This window comes from Haliotis rubra, unplaced genomic scaffold (genome assembly GCF_003918875.1).
Source record: "Haliotis rubra isolate DU_JTF1 unplaced genomic scaffold, ASM391887v1 Scf154, whole genome shotgun sequence".
Classification (NCBI taxonomy): Eukaryota; Metazoa; Mollusca; class Gastropoda; order Lepetellida; family Haliotidae; genus Haliotis; species Haliotis rubra.
This window is the reverse complement of record NW_025765492.1, coordinates 757083-772752: the sequence shown is the minus strand read 5'-3', so window position 1 is coordinate 772752 and position 15670 is coordinate 757083. Positions and strand designations below refer to the sequence as shown.

The 15670-nt window shown below is 42.2% G+C and overlaps 3 protein-coding genes across 4 annotated transcripts; all 3 read right to left on the bottom strand.

The window, feature by feature from the left end:
* Positions 1-922: 922 nt before the first annotated feature.
* LOC124270695 (glutamate receptor ionotropic, kainate 1-like) lies at positions 923-8196 on the bottom strand. Of its 2 annotated transcripts, none has more exons than XM_046705727.1 (5): positions 8123-8196; positions 6057-6111; positions 3255-3434; positions 2510-2849; positions 923-2257 (listed from the first exon to the last, which is right to left on the bottom strand). In XM_046705727.1, the coding sequence occupies exons 2-5, from the start codon at positions 6093-6095 to the stop codon at positions 1554-1556; spliced, it is 1263 nt and encodes a 420-aa protein (XP_046561683.1). In that variant the 5' UTR covers positions 6096-6111; positions 8123-8196; the 3' UTR covers positions 923-1553. The 2 variants fall into 2 exon arrangements, with proteins under 2 accessions (XP_046561683.1, XP_046561685.1); XM_046705729.1 differs by having other exon boundaries at positions 6057-6106; positions 8123-8182.
* A 5560-nt stretch (positions 8197-13756) lies between these two features.
* Positions 13757-14152, bottom strand: LOC124270703 (sericin-1-like). The gene has a single exon (XM_046705736.1). It carries the CDS (start codon positions 14150-14152, stop codon positions 13757-13759), a length of 396 nt encoding a protein of 131 aa, XP_046561692.1.
* Positions 14149-14547, bottom strand: LOC124270702 (sericin-1-like). Its single transcript, XM_046705735.1, has one exon. It carries the CDS (start codon positions 14545-14547, stop codon positions 14149-14151), a length of 399 nt encoding a protein of 132 aa, XP_046561691.1.
* Between the last annotated feature and the right edge of the window lie 1123 nt (positions 14548-15670).

Sequence of the window (15670 nt, the reverse complement as noted above, 5' to 3'; positions counted from 1 at the left end):
CAAGTAGACAACGTATGTTTTTTGTTTAACAATTGTGTTTGTTATCTACTGGCGGACACACACTTCCCTCCAAATATCAGATGGTCCTTCCCTTTGTCGCTGTAGTTGACATACATTAACGGAGTCATTACATAGCACACACCCTAAACGTTCTAAAATATCACTTCCATTACAACACAGTAATGATCACGACTTCCAACCGAGGTCACGTTGTGGAACATTTATTCGTGGCCTGTGTTTAGCTAGACTGTTAAGTTATGTATTGTGTCTGTTGTGTTCACATCTGCCACCTGCCTGTTGCAGTTAAAGTTCCTATTGTCACTGTATGAAGGTACTGGGAAGCAGTATGTGACAAATAATGTTACATGTTTCAACTATAAAATTCATAGTTTGTGTCCACATTATGAGTGTGGTGTATTTAATTCAGCAGTTTGGGGTATAAACGTGTTCACCCAACACGCCTACAGCTGCCCTTCGTTGAGGAGACTGATCATTGTTGGTGCCCGTATTTGTTTTAAATGAGACTCAGGACTGTGATTATTGTCACAATATATTTTGCTCCATGCATAACAGATAAAATCAAACACCAATACAATTATGTGAGAACTTGATAAAGGAAAGTTTTCGTCAGTGATATATAAGAAGCCTCCATACAGCGTCAGCACAATCATAGCAACTATATCAGCGTGGTAGGAGAAGAAAGCATGAAAAGATGCAAGTCTTAGATGCTTCCAACTTTGGTTCAGACAAACCATCGATAACATTAGTGAGTGAGTTAAGTTTTACGCCACACTCAGCAATATTCCAGCTATATGGCGGCGGTCTGTAAATAATCGAGTCTGGACCACACAATCCAGTGATCAAAAGCATGAGCATCGATCTGCGCAATTAGGAACCGATGACATGTGTCAACCAAGCCAGCGAGCCTGACCATCCGATCCCGTTAGTCGCCTCTTACGACAAGCATGGGTTACTAAAGATCAATATTCTAACCCGGACCTTCACGGGTCCATAACATTAGATTCCAACCCAACATCATCCTGGCACGACTAACGAAACTTTATTGGGTCAATTCTGGTATGCGGACCCATAGTCTCAGGGTTCTGGCAATGAACGGAATTCTGTTAAGCAGCTTCTGTCACTTTAGATTTCATTGCCAGCCACAAACATCACACGTCCTTAATCTACACCAGCGAAATGAACATATTTCTCAAAGATGAAAAATATAAATGATGTTAGAAAAAACATGCCGTCAACTTGTAATTGAACCCTACATCATAGATTTATATGTCTCATGACATATTTAATGACACATTGCGCAGCTAATCCGCCAGGCTTGGATCGTGAAGCTCACGTTAAATGTTTATATAGGGTGTACAAGTATCTAAATGTGTATAAGTCTACGATAACATTTTGACAGTGTCAACAGTCAACACAACTACTTATTAAGATCTACTTGAGATCGCAACACAAAGTGAAGGGAAATATGAAGGAAAGTAGTGGCTTTGAAACGACACCCAAAGCATGAATGCATTTTAGAAAAGCCTGAAGCTCTACTGCCTGAGTTTCCTGAAGACGATCTCGCCCAACAGGACTACAACAGCTAGAATGGCACCCGCCAGCAGCAGCAGGAACGGTGCTGCAAGTCTCCGAACCGTAACTTCTACAGCCCTGATAGTTGGTTCTTTTTTATTCACAGCAGGCCCACAGAACCCCGCTTTCCACCACTTCTCCTTCAGCATGTGCATTGTGCCATCTTCTTTCAATGTGAGCAAAGCATCATCGATTTTTTGCTTGAGACCGGACCCTTGAATTGTGAAAAAAGCCAAGGCCTTACTAAAATGACTTTTCCCATACACCATAACATCACACTGTCGCTCAGTAATGTATTCAGCTCTCAACGACTCCATAATCATTACAAAGTTTCCATGCCTACGTCTAACCCTTTCAATTCCTTCTGCAGTGTTGTTGACAAACGAGTTCTGCATCTCAACGTAGGCAGCCACACGCTGGTAGATGTCTACTTTACTCGTCTTGAAAGATTTAAACGCACTTCCATGGCGCACCATTCCAATTTGGATTTTCCCACCATTAACTATGTCCTCAAGATCTTCAAAAGGCAGTGATGGCATCCTTTCTCCGGCCAACATGAAGGTCACAGCTGCTCCGATGTAGGCCACCACGGTGAAGAAGACGAAGATGAACCAAGACACGGCCAACACCCGTCCTGCCAGAGACCGGGGAGTTTCTCGGTAACCTGCAACACGTCATGAACGTCTAGAAACAAAGATTTAGAAATATATTAATATCATGTTAGACATGTTAAAATTATGCTAGAGTCACATACCTTGTCCAGTTTTTATCATATGAATACAATTTAAGTGTTCCCCTCGAAAGTTTCAGATTAATGTGGAATACATTTTGTTAAACGCATCCAAATTGGAATATGGGTTGAAAGAGAAACGTTTGGAATGTGAGGTGCATTTCTTGAACTGGTTCACGTTCTTACCTTGCAGTGTGATAGTGCTGAACACAAACATGAAACTCTCTCTCAGGCCAAAGCTGTGTCTTGCACCTCTGGGGTCTTTGTCCGATGGCACTTGTCTCCATTCAAACGGGTTGAACCGACCGATGAGGACAAATAGGATTGCCACGAGGAGAAGCGCAAACAGGATATAAAACCAAAGCTCCACCGAGAATGGTTCCAGCAAAAAAGTAAGACCAGGGTCATACATTCTAGGCTTTTTCACCAGAAGACGTAGCGTCTGGGTTAGATATGGCTTGGAAAAGTCCACAACTCGTTCCCTTTCTCTGGTAATGATGACGTCTCCCAGGCCTATGTTTGCCTCCTGGTCAAGAAAACGTTAACGATATCTCATCTCCTAGTGTGACTTTTTTGGCAGGTACGTTTGGTAAATGTGAAAGTACAGTGGTTAACGTATTGTGTCTGACAACGTATGGTGTTCGCAATAGGTAATTACTGCAGTGATTGATATTCACAGGCCCACGCTGTACTGGTTTTGTGTTTCCTGAGAAGTTCTAAATATCTAACTTATTTTTTTCTATGTGATTTCCTTTGTAGATATTGAAAATGTACTACTTATTTGCTGTGTGTAATACATTATGCAACCGTATGAATATAAAGGCGACGCACACTTTCCATAGTCATTAACATTTTTGGTAAAAGCAGGGTCTTTTGCAGACAAAACTGACAAATCGCAGGAACTACACAGTTTATTACTGTGTATACATACCCTTCGTACCACCTCTCCAATCATGCCGCTCCATTGTCCATTGCTGTAAGAACCGTATTGTCCGCCTTTTGAGGGCTGAATGAGGTAGTAGAAACCAACCTTCTCAGCAACTTTGTCGAGTATGTCAACGAGGAACCCTTCATAGGCCTCGCCATCTCCCTTCATGACGTAGGGATCGGACTGGAATATACAGACTGACAGTATCGTGTTGTTATCATACGAAGGCCAGTACGCTCATGGGTAACTGAATAGGTGTTTTATTCCGACTGTTCCTGTGACGTGTGAGGGATAATGGGTTTCGTTCATTTGTTATATAGCAAAGCATCATCATCATCGTGAACGTAGGTTTCGAAAAAGTGAAACTTCGTAAGTGAATGAGTTCACTTTTATCACGGTTAGTGAGTGTGTTTAGTTTTTTTACTCCTCTTTTAGCAATATTCCAGCAATATCACGGCGGTTGACACCAGAAATCGGCTTCACACGTTGTATCCATTTGGGGAATAGAACCCGAGTTTTCAGAGTGACGAGCGAACGCTTTAACCACTAAGCTACCCCACCGCCCCTTATTACGGCTAGGGGTAGCCTCGTGGTTTCAATCCATACAGCGTGCCAACGCAGCAGTTTACGTAATAACCAATCCCATGGACCGAACGTGGTGATAAAACACAGAATGATCATCACCGGGAAGTAAGTATGGTTTTACGCCGCTTTGTGCAATACTCTAGCCATATCACGGCTGGGGGCTTCACACGTTTTACTTATGTGAGGACTCAATCCGGGTGTGACGAGCGAACGCGTTGATCATTAGACTATCCTGTCCCACCGGTGAAAACTGTCACAAAAACTTCAAAACAGCATCTCAGTCCACATTCATCACCAAACTATACCCCAAATCATGATGAATTAATTTCTAAGATGCCTAGCGGTTAGAACAATCGAAAAAAAAATACATTATCAGACAATAAAGGTATAGTTTTTTGATGACGTAACAATTGAATGACGTTATCCCGTCACTGTGCCATTCTAGTGTGCCCCCTCGTAATCGAACCATTTTACATTACGTCACAATGTAAGCGACGTCACGATGCATGTCAGTTGTCATCGCCTCGTACGGCCTCCTACAGTAAACTACACCGTTGCATCCAGTTTCTTGGTTTGCTGTTGCTTCACGCAGCTAACATCACTGGTGGAAACATTACGTTTATGTTTTACGACGGTTAAAATGTGTCATTTCGACTCACAAGTTTTCAGCGACACGGTAACGTTCGTAATGTTTACATTCCACAATGCAATTGTGGAATGTCGCTTGACTACTCAACTTCTCTGGATGTACTGATCTAAACTTACGCTGGTAGTAGAAATGCAACGTTCATATTGCCCCATATGGTTTACGTTAATGACAGATGTAATTAAAATAATTCAGAAGATATTTAATCCGAACGTAAACCGTCATCAAACTGTTATCATTTGTCTTTTTCTGGTAACGTTCGTCTTAACGTAGGGGGCAGACACATCAATAGAACAGCGCGCCAGTTAGCCCTGTGCGAGGATTCTTAATTTAGGTCACCGACACCGTCGTTTGTTTTCTGCCTTAAATTAATCGTAATTATATTTAGAAAGTATTAAATTTGGTATCTTAGAAAAGAAATACACTTCGCCCTACCACCATGTATAGTGTAATAAAACACACTTTCGCCCTGAACTATTATAACGTTAAAACACTCGGACGCAAGCGTCCTCGTGCTTTAACTATAATAGTTCAGGGCAAAAGTGTGTTTTATTACAGTATACATGGTGGTAGAGCGAAGTGTATTTGGTTGAGAGCTTGCGATTTGTAGTAGGAATAAGGACAAATCTGATGTCTTACAACTCGGCTGCCACTAGTTGTATGCGATTTCAAATCGTTACTAGTAGGGTGTTCTCACGTTGCAACTGTGTTGCATGCTACAAGTTGTTGCTACAAGTCGCAACGTGGAGAACGCACTCCGACACTCGTGTCAAGTACATCGCTATCGAGTAATCGCTGCTTGTTTGCATCCATTTAAACACCATCAAACTGTGTTTGACTAACTTTTCATATTGCAGTAATAACGATAAAGTGAGCTTTCAACAAAAACATCCAGTAACCTGAAGGTTTTTGAAAACTAAATAACAGTCTACTGTCGATGTTCAGAAAACAGGGGCGGTGGGGTAGCCTAATGGTTAAAGCGTTGGCTTCTCACGCCGAAGACCCGGGTTCGAATCCCCACATGGGCACAATGTGTGAAGCCCATTTCTGGTGTCCCCCGCCGCGATGTTGCTGGAATATTGCTAAAAGCGGCGTAAAACCAAACTCAGTCACTCAGTCAGTCAGAAAACACATAACGCAAATCTAATTGATTGGTCCCTCCCTTTTGTCAGTAACCTTGAGGGTGAGAGAAACGAGATAATAGGTGGACACAACCCACTGATATGGGGAGGCGATGTTAAACATGTGACACTTATGCTTGTTAATATACTTGTGGTATTGTGGTCTAAACCTGGTCAGTAGTTTCTATGAGAGGCATTTTAGAAGTTGTAAAGATGAAGGAAAACAAAGTTCTATGGATAGTCAACTTCTTTGTCGCAATGAGTGCGACGTTTCGGTGTAGGTCCTAACACGGTTATCAAGCATATGATATCATCACCGTTATCATCACTTGCTTGATAGCGTTAGTACCTACACCGAAACTAATTGCAATAAAGAAGATGACTCTCCATAGAACTTGGTTTTCCCTGGTCAGTAGAGTTTACATTACAGTACAATGCAGTTGACTAACTTACTAGTATCGTGGTAGCGACGTACGTTGGAGCTGACATCATAGGCTGGCGAGCTGTACTGAAAAATAATAAACAATGATTCAGACCGAAACTGCTTGACCAATTCAGCATTATATATTATTTCGTGTTAGTGTATTCATCTAGATAAATATGAGTGAAAGCGATGCAGTTTGTTATGGTGGACTGTGAATATCTTTAGTTAGAAAGGGGCGGTAGGGTAGCCTAGTGGTTAAAGCGTTCGCTCGTCACGCCGAAGACCCGGGTTCGATTCCCCACATGGGTACAATGAGTGGAGCTCATTTATGGTGTCCCCCGCTGTGATATTGCTAACAGCAGCATAAAACTAAACTCACTCACTCACTCTAGTTAGAAAGTTCTAAAGTCCACAGAAACCTGATACAGTGGACTCTGTATAATCTGCCATCTGAATCATCCGACAATCTGTGTATTCTGACATATTTTCGGGGTCCCGGCATCGTTCTTCTATATTATCATCATTTAAACATTGAATTATCCGACATCTGTACATCCCGAATTCCGACACCATTTTCTCGTCCCAATGACACTGTTAATATGTACTATCCGACATCCTCTCCCCGTACTGGACTAAAATAGCCAATCAACCTGTCAATGGCCAGTTGACAACTAACATACCGTTACTGGTTTAGTGTTACTCTTTGGTCCCAGCACTTGCTAATTGGGGGGTAATTGGCAGTGTGAGAACCCCCTGTACCGTTGTTTTTACAAGCAGAGTGGCCAATGTGAGGATCTAGGTATATGATCTATGATATAAGCCAGTTACAATGTATTGTACTGTTTGAAAAGTATTCAAGCAAGGATACACTGAATTATCCGACACCCTGTATAATCCGACATTTGTTTCTGGTCCCAGTCAGTGACGGATTATACAGAGTCCACTGTACTGCTATGTAGTGACAAGGATCCAACGATAACATGCTTTGTACATCCACCTCAATGGCTGATACTCAACATATGCGTAAAACTCAACTCGCTCACTCACTTACTCATTGTGTGTTATAGGTGTGACAAGTACCTTATGTACCCGTATGTTGAAACAGCTCAGGTATTTACTTGTTGAATTCACAAACACGTAAAACATGACATTCATCTTTAGTGCACTTTCTATTTGGAAATTTACAATCATATTTCCGTTTTTACCAGTTTTACCATGTTGAAATGTCTTGTGAAGTAAACAATCGGATGAGACCCTTAATGATGATTGCAATTGAAATATCAATTTTGAAATGTGCATATCTATTCCATGGTCGACTTGAAATATAATATCTTCCATGCGAACGATATATATAGTACGATCACTTTAAGCCAACTATGTTAGCACTAAATAACACTGCGAGTCTGGCCCTAGGATGTGTGATTAACTCACATCATTATTTTATAACACTCGGACCCGTGAAGGTCCGGGTTAGAATGAACCTTCTGTAACCCATGCTTGTCGTAAGAGGCGACTAACGGGATCGGGTGGTCAGGCTCGCTGGCTTGGTTGACACATGTCATCGGTTCTCAATTACACAGATCGATGCTCATGCCTTTGATCACTGGATTGTTTGGTCCAGACTCGATTATTTACAGACCGCCGCCATATAGCTGAAATATATATATGAGTGCGGCGTAAAACTAAACTCACTCACTCTTAACCCTAGGCCTTTACTCTACCGCACTCACACATTGTTATATACATGCTTATCAACCTTCGTTCTAATTTGATCCGTTTCCATTGTTTTACAACATGTAGTACCCAGTGTTTCGGGTAGGTAAACATACAATATATATAACCATAGTTTCCATTAATATAATGATATGCAGATTATTCTGCTTGAGATGAAATGCTAGAATACCACTATGTCCACAGTAGTCTGGAATGCGTATAATGTACAGCTTGAAGTTACTGGCCATTTCGAGTCTTTCAGGATGGGAATCCTGACACGTTCGAGGACCCGACAATTCACAATGAACTGCCACAGCTTGGACAACCGGACCACTCGTGTCCCACTTGTGTGTAACAATCAAGAGGCAATAAATGAACGTACCTTATTGACGTTTAGTTTTTAAATCTCTCCTCCAGGCACGGACCGTACTCTGTGCTAAGCAACAACCTTGACATAGATCTCTAGGGCTTAACATATTTCAGCCAATCATGTTCTGGGTTGTTTGTGTTTTTGATATGCCTTTGTGATCTTTATTTTTTCTGCACTGAAAAGGTCACAGGCCTGCAGTACAATTATACATATAATTTAGGCAGTAGACATTTGACAAAGTAAATATTCTCGGTGTAACGAGGCATATGGATGCACATTGACAAACGCTGAAAGTGCGGTTGGTTTGAATGGTTTTACAAAGATATGATGTAGAAAAAAACAGCTTTTTAAATAACTTCTTCTCAAACAGAAGAAAGTTGGACATTCGCAGACAAAATGATATTCGTCTTCAATTAGGTTTAAATTACACAGTTTACACATTCTATTTTCCCTTTTGATGCCAATATATCTGCCTGTTTCTATAAATAATGAGATGATCAGCGGAATCTCGCAGGAGTATTTCAAAATGGTATTATATTGTCGTGTATTCAGATATTTTAAATATTTTGTAGATAACTTTATTTGACAGAGATCAGCGAGCGGTCCAATTCTGAGTACACATATTAGTCAGGCGTGTTATAGATAACAAACAATGTGTGAGTGACTCTATAACCGGCTCATACCATATATACTCAAAGGCAATTGATTGTGATTGATTTGAAGTTAGATATGTGAATTAACAACTGATATATTGCAAGAAAATCATTCCACAATAGGATTGCAAATGGCACATTTTAAAGTTTCTGGCGGACACATGCTAATGAGGACACAGTGTGAGAACGGTCAAAATGAAATTCACACAGTCAATTACGTGTATGTCCACCATGAACATTGATGCATTTTTTACACCTGCGCCTCATAGGGCAAATCACACGTCCTAAGAAGTTTTGTGAAGCACCTGTGGAAGCACCTGGCGTAGTTCCTGAAGCGTGACTTGGGGATGTGGCCAAAGTCTCAATCTCCTCAACATTTCGTCCCAGACGTGTTCGACAGGGGACAGATCTGGGGATTTAGCGAACCAGGGGAGGACGTTAATATTGTGCTTCTGCCAAGAACAGCTGAACCATCCTGGCGACATGAGGTCTGGCGTTGTCCTGCTTGAAGATCCTTCCTAGACCATTCTGCTGGAGAAACGGTATGACGACTGGATTAACAATTTCGTCTCTGTACCTGAGACCCGTTAAATTTCCATTAATGACTACCAAAGGTGTACGTCCAGCACTCGTTATGTCATCCCCAATCCATCACTCCACCGCCGCCAAAACGCTCACCACGTCGCCAGAAAACTCGGGTTCGGCCATCAGCGCGGTGCAAGAGGATTCTGGACTCGTCAGTGAAAAGAACATGTCTCCACTCACGTGCTTTCTACCTCAGTAGACTTTACCACTACTGTCGGAGACGTTGGTGACGTAATGGCACGGTATGTTGTCTGGCAGGACGTCTAGCACGTATCCCGTGTGCATCCAGACGTCTGCGAATGGTCCTTGGCGAAATCCTGTTGACACCAGGAACTGGGTGGTTGGAATCCAACGACCGTCGTGTGGTTACAGGTGGATGGCCACTTCGGGGACGGTCTGCAACGACGTCGTTTTGATGATAACGTCTCCACAAGCGGCATCTGGTGTTCATGTGCACGTTAAATTGCTGTGCAACGTTGCACTGGGATGTTCCGGTTTCAAGCATTCCTATGGCTCGCCTTCCTTCATTTTCAGTTAGCCGTGGCATGATAGAGATATGCAAGCAGAGTGTTCCAAATTTTTGTTTTTCGGACCTGTCGACGTCTAAACAATGATTTGAGTGACAATGATTCGAGGTTTAGACCCAAACTTTTTAAAGGGCATGTTTTTTGCCTTTTTCCACGGACTTCTTGAAAGCACGAAAAACTCATGCAAAACAAAAACTACTCACCGGGCCCTGTTTGGGTTATGGATGAAGCGTACTATAAAGAATATTAAAATGCGTTATGAAAATGTTCTCATTTATATATACAAATGTGTTGATCACACTAACTTTTGCCTTTGAGTATGTTACCAAACCCAATAGAAAACAGTAAATGTTGTACATCTCTTATCCAGTTATATTTTCCATTCATTGTAATCATAAAGCATTTTTAGGTGATCTGTAGAAAGACATATTCGCTATTCTTAACCAATATTTGATGACTTTCATTTGTGATTCTGTAAGCAAAAGAAGTCTTCCGAAATCCCCATAAACCGTTAAGTCAGATGTGCTCGACTTTACGCCTAGAAATCTCACACATTCATTCAAATGAACGTTTTCTATTACAATGAAAGTTTGAAGTCCAAAGATCTCGACGCCACAGAGCATCACTGGAGTAATCTATGACACAAAAGAATCTTACATATACAATAAGAGTTATAAGTATGGACAGGTAAAAACCTGATATGTTGATATTGGCGAGTCCCTTGAAATTTTACTTATGAGGTTTCCACTGTATTCCCATCAAGTTTTTATTTGCTTGTTTCGATGCTTGTGTCATATGTAGTAACCCGGACAGATGATTTGTGAAATTTAAACTGAAATATTTATTAGTGTTGATGGTTTCTATATCAACTTTGTAGTACCATTTTTCATTGAGAGCTAGTTTTCCACCATTTTTGAAAACAATTATTTTTGTCTTGTCTCTGTTGGCGGTTAGTTTCCGACATACAATATTTTCCAATTCTTTAACCACATTTTGTAGGCCACGTATTGTACTTGTGAAAAGAACAGCATCGTCAGCAAATAATAAGAACAACTGAACTGTTACTGAAGTAGCTGGATACCATTGGTGCAGTTATCATGAATCTGGTTTGCCAATTCATTCATTAAGGTTGGATTTACACTACGTCCGATTTTCTCCGCGTGGCGTCATGCGTTGCGTCCGAAAAAACGCAAGCAGTACATTTTCCATTTAGACAATACACTAGGTGCGAATTTTGCATGCATTGCGATTCGAAGCGATTTAGATAGGTAGGCCTCCTATTTTTGACTCAACGCAAATGAACTCGCATTAGGAATTCCCCTGATGACGTCATTCCAATAAGGTATTTCCCCAGGTGATTTACAATCAGGTAAGGCTATTTCCTCATCTTTCGATAAAAATACGCGATTCCAATTGCAGACAGGCTGTGTTTTTTATGAGATATTATTTACAATGTGTTTCTGCGCCTTTCTGTGCATAACATATACGTAAATATGACAAACCTTTGATAAATTTCATTCTCAGAATAAGCTACTTCAAGATGCTTCTAAAAGTCTTATGAAAAATAAAATGGCCCAAATATTTCATGAGGCTCAATCTGGTTCACGTCAACAGAACCCTCAGAACTATGTTCCCCAGGGAAGTCAGTACTGCTCAAATTCTATATATGTGGAATTTGTAATACCTGAGTGTATGAGAGAACAATGTTGGTATGAAAGTAAATATTTTCTACATACGTTTAGTTCAATATTTCGAAAACTCATAAAAGATTGATTTTATATAATTCCCTAATAATTCCCTTATAAGACGATTATAGGCTCCTTCAAGTAATGTTTGTTGGTTTAAGGGATGTTCACACCATCTCCGTGTTCTGTTCTCTTCCTAATGCACAGAAACTGCCAGAGATGCTAGGATTTTTCCTCCATCTGATATTCATCAAGCCCCTAGTGTATTGGAAAAAGACGCACTCGGTAACGCATGCGTCAAAAAATGCGGACGTAGTGTAAATCCAGAAAGAAAACAAATAATCACTTAGAATATAGCCCTGGCTTACGCCAAGTTGGCTTTTGAAAGTATCACATAATTCATTATTGCTTCTGACACATCTTTCCATTATCATATATACTATGTAAGAATTTGCTTATTTTATAACTGATGCCGTGATTATCTGGAAGAGACCATGGATTTTTGTGTTATTGTTATATATGTCACCATCAGCCAATACAACATAATTGTTTGACCTTTCGAATAAGTCATCTAAAATGTTGAGTTCTCCATGGGATAGAAATAATCCCGTCGTGCATTATGTCAAAAATGTGATCGCTCCGTTGACATGACGATATTGCTGGTAACCTGGACGAGTGGAATCACAGTCGGTAAGCCATGTCGAACAAAAATATTCCGGTTGTGTTCATGTCGTGTACGAAATGTCTGGCTTCATTTACACACACACTCGGATATTTGTCCTATGATGAAGCTAATGCATGTATTAATGTGTGTGTGTGTGAGTGCGCGCGCGCGTTCTTGCTTGCCCGACTCATGCCGCTTGTATAGTTCACTCTTAGTCTGTGGGCACACATATACTCTGGGCACACATATACTCTGGGCACACATATGCTCTGGGCACACATATGCTCTGGGCACACATATGCTCTGGGCACACATATACTCTGGGCACACATATACTCAACAGTAACACAATACACACAACCATAATTTGTTTGACGCTGTCAGTTCAGTGTGTTGTTTACTGGCCGGCTGGTCTACTGTCGTATAAGACTAAGAACAACATTCCATTCCCAGGCATCCATGAGTGACAGATGCCTCAGACACGGAATAACACCTGTTTGCGTATATATTCATGAGGCGGGATGTACTTCTGAGCATTTGTACACATTTCAGCCATTTGACAATGTCAATTTACCAAATGTTTCACGCAACCCAGCACAATGTTTCAAACACATATTGTATTACCCATTGTAATACACCCCATGAAGGGAATCGAACCCGTGGAATCGTCGTGGCTTGCGAACACTTGTACCACTGGGCTACATATTGGCAACTGTATGATGATCGGGTTGTTACAGGGTATACTCTGAGTGACCCACATATTGATTCTTTGCTCATGCTATCAATCACTAGATTCGATGCCAAGATTCGATCATTTAAGAATTACACCACTACAAAGGTAAATCACAGCAAAGGCATAAGACAAATGCTTTCTCCGGGAACCACCGCGATGTATTTCTTTGTGGGTATAGTAATGATATAAATCTCAAGAGAAGACTTTGAAGGACTACTTTTATTATCATTCGATTTGCAAAACAAAAGCATAAATGAAATTAACAACATCTTAATCATTTCAAAGTGAGTGATATTCCATCAGACATTACGGCGGGGGACACCAGAAATGGACTTCTCACATTGCACCGATATGGGGAATCGAACCTGGTCGTGACTGTTTCAGTACTCAGGAACCTAACCGACCCTCGACAACAATCCATATCATAACATACAGCAGCTGTAAGATGAAAAATGAATTTAAATATATCATCAATAATATGAAAACTACGTAACATTAATACTCAACCTCAACACATTCAAAAACCAAAATCAAACAAAATAGCAGCAAGGAAAGAAAAATGAAAACACTGCATCACTAAACATGAAACATTTATATTGTGGATAATTAAGCATGACCATCAACAAAAGAAAATTATAAACATGATGAATATGCATGTGAACGTTGTCCCTCAGTAATGGCAATACCCCGCTACATCGTTTATGATACAAACATTTCTCTTATGTAATTCGTTAGATGTTTGACCAATTGATGTGTACATGTGATCGTTTATACAAAAAATCAGTACTGCTACATTAATCTATGTTGATGTTGAAAACAGAGAGGCTGTCGTAGGTGGGGTTGCAGCAGTTGAAGATATACTAATCCCCTGGGTTGCGGTAGCTGGGAATAGAGATGCTGTTGTCATGGTAACACTGCTTCCAGATGTGCCTCCTGTCGTCATTGTCGCACTGCTTCCAGATGTGCCTCCTGTTGTCAAGGTAGCGCTAGTTCCTGATGTGCCTCCTGTTGTCATGGTAGCACTGCTTCCAGATGTGCCTCCTGTGGTCATGGTAGCACTGCTTCCAGATGTGCCTCCTGTTGTCATGGTAGCACTGCTTCCAGATGTGCCACCTGTTGTCAGGGTAGCGCTAGTTCCTGATGTGCCTCCTGTCGTCATTGTCGCACTGCTTCCAGATGTGCCTCCTGTTGTCATGGTAGCACTGCTTCCAGATGTGCCCCTGTTGTCAAGGTAGCACTGCTTCCAGATGTGCCTCCTGTCGTCAAGGTAGCGCTAGTTCCTGATGTGCCACCTGTCGTCATTGTCGCACTGCTTCCAGATGTGCCTCCTGTTGTCATGGTAGCACTGCTTCCAGATGTGCCCCCTGTTGTCATGGTAGCACTGCTTCCAGATGTGCCTCCTGTTGTCATGGTAGCACTGCTTCCAGATGTGCCTCCTGTTGTCAAGGTAGCGCTAGTTCCTGATGTGCCTCCTGTTGTCATTGTAGCACTGCTTCCAGATGTGCCTCCTGTTGTCATGGTAGCACTGCTTCCAGATGTGCCTCCTGTTGTCAAGGTAGCGCTAGTTCCTGATGTGCCACCTGTCGTCATTGTAGCGCTCAGTTCCTGATGTGCCTCCTGTTGTCATTGTAGCGCTCGTTCCTGATGTGCCTCCTGTTGTCATTGTAGCGCTAGTTCCAGAAGTGCCTCCGTCGTCATTGTAGCGCTGCTTCCAGATGTGCCTGTTGTCAGGTAGCACCTGATGTGTCCTGTTGTCATTGCGCACTGCTTCCAGATGTGCCTCCTGTTGTCAAGGTAGCGCTAGTTCCTGATGTGCCTCCTGTCGTCATTGTAGCGCGTTCCAGATGTGCCTCCTCGTCATTTCCTTCCAGATGTGCCTCCTGTTGTCATGGTAGCACTGCTTCCAGATGTGCCTCCTGTTGTCATGGTAGCGCTCGTTCCAGATGTGCCTCCTGTTGTCAAGGTAGCACTGCTTCCAGATGTGCCTCCTGTTGTCATGGTAGCGCTCAGTTCCAGATGTGCCTCCTGTTGTCATTGTAGCGCTCGTTCCTGATGTGCCTCCTGTTGTCATTGTAGCGCTAGTTCCAGATGTGCCTCCTGTTGTCATGGTAGCGCTCGTTCCTGATGTGCCTCCTGTTGTCAAGGTAGCGCTAGTTCCTGATGTGCCACCTGTCGTCATTGTAGCGCTCGTTCCTGATGTGCCTCCTGTTGTCAAGGTAGCGCTCGTTCCTGATGTGCCTCCTGTTGTCATTGTAGCGCTAGTTCCCGATGTGCCACCTGTCGTCATTGTAGCACTGCTTCCAGATGTTCCTCCTGTTGTCAAGGTAGCACTCAAGGTCGCACTGCTTCCAGATGTGCCTCCTGTTGTCAAGGTAGTGCTGCTTCCTGATGTCCTGTTGTCATGGTAGCACTGCTTCCAGATGTGCCTCCTGTTGTCATGGTGACACAAGGTAGCGCTTCCAGATGTGCCTCCTGTTGTCAGCGCTCGTTCCTGATGTGCCTCCTGTTGTCATGGTAGCACTGCTTCCAGATGTGCCTCCTGTTGTCTGTTGTCATGGTAGCGCTCGTTCCTGATGTGCCACCTGTCGTCATTGTAGCGCTCGTTCCTGATGTGCCTCCTGTTGTCAAGGTAGCGCTCGTTCCTGATGTGCCTCCTGTTGTCAATGTCTAGTTCCCAAGGTAGCGCTCGTTCCTGATGTGCCTCCTGTTGTCA

Excerpts from the sequence above, each read along its gene's own strand:
- LOC124270703 (XM_046705736.1), bottom strand. The coding sequence starts at position 14,152 with ATGACAACAGGAGGCACATCTGGAAGCAGTGCGACAATGACGACAGGA.
- LOC124270702 (XM_046705735.1), bottom strand. The coding sequence starts at position 14,547 with ATGACGACAGGTGGCACATCAGGAACTAGCGCTACCTTGACAACAGGA.
- LOC124270695 (XM_046705727.1), bottom strand. The coding sequence starts at position 6,095 with ATGATGTCAGCTCCAACGTACGTCGCTACCACGATACTA. Across the intron at positions 3,435-6,056 it reads ACGTCGCTACCACGATACTA|TCCGATCCCTACGTCATGAA; the intron begins GTAAGTTAGTCA and ends TGTATATTCCAG. Across the intron at positions 2,850-3,254 it reads TTGGAGAGGTGGTACGAAGG|GAGGCAAACATAGGCCTGGG; the intron begins GTATGTATACAC and ends TTTCTTGACCAG.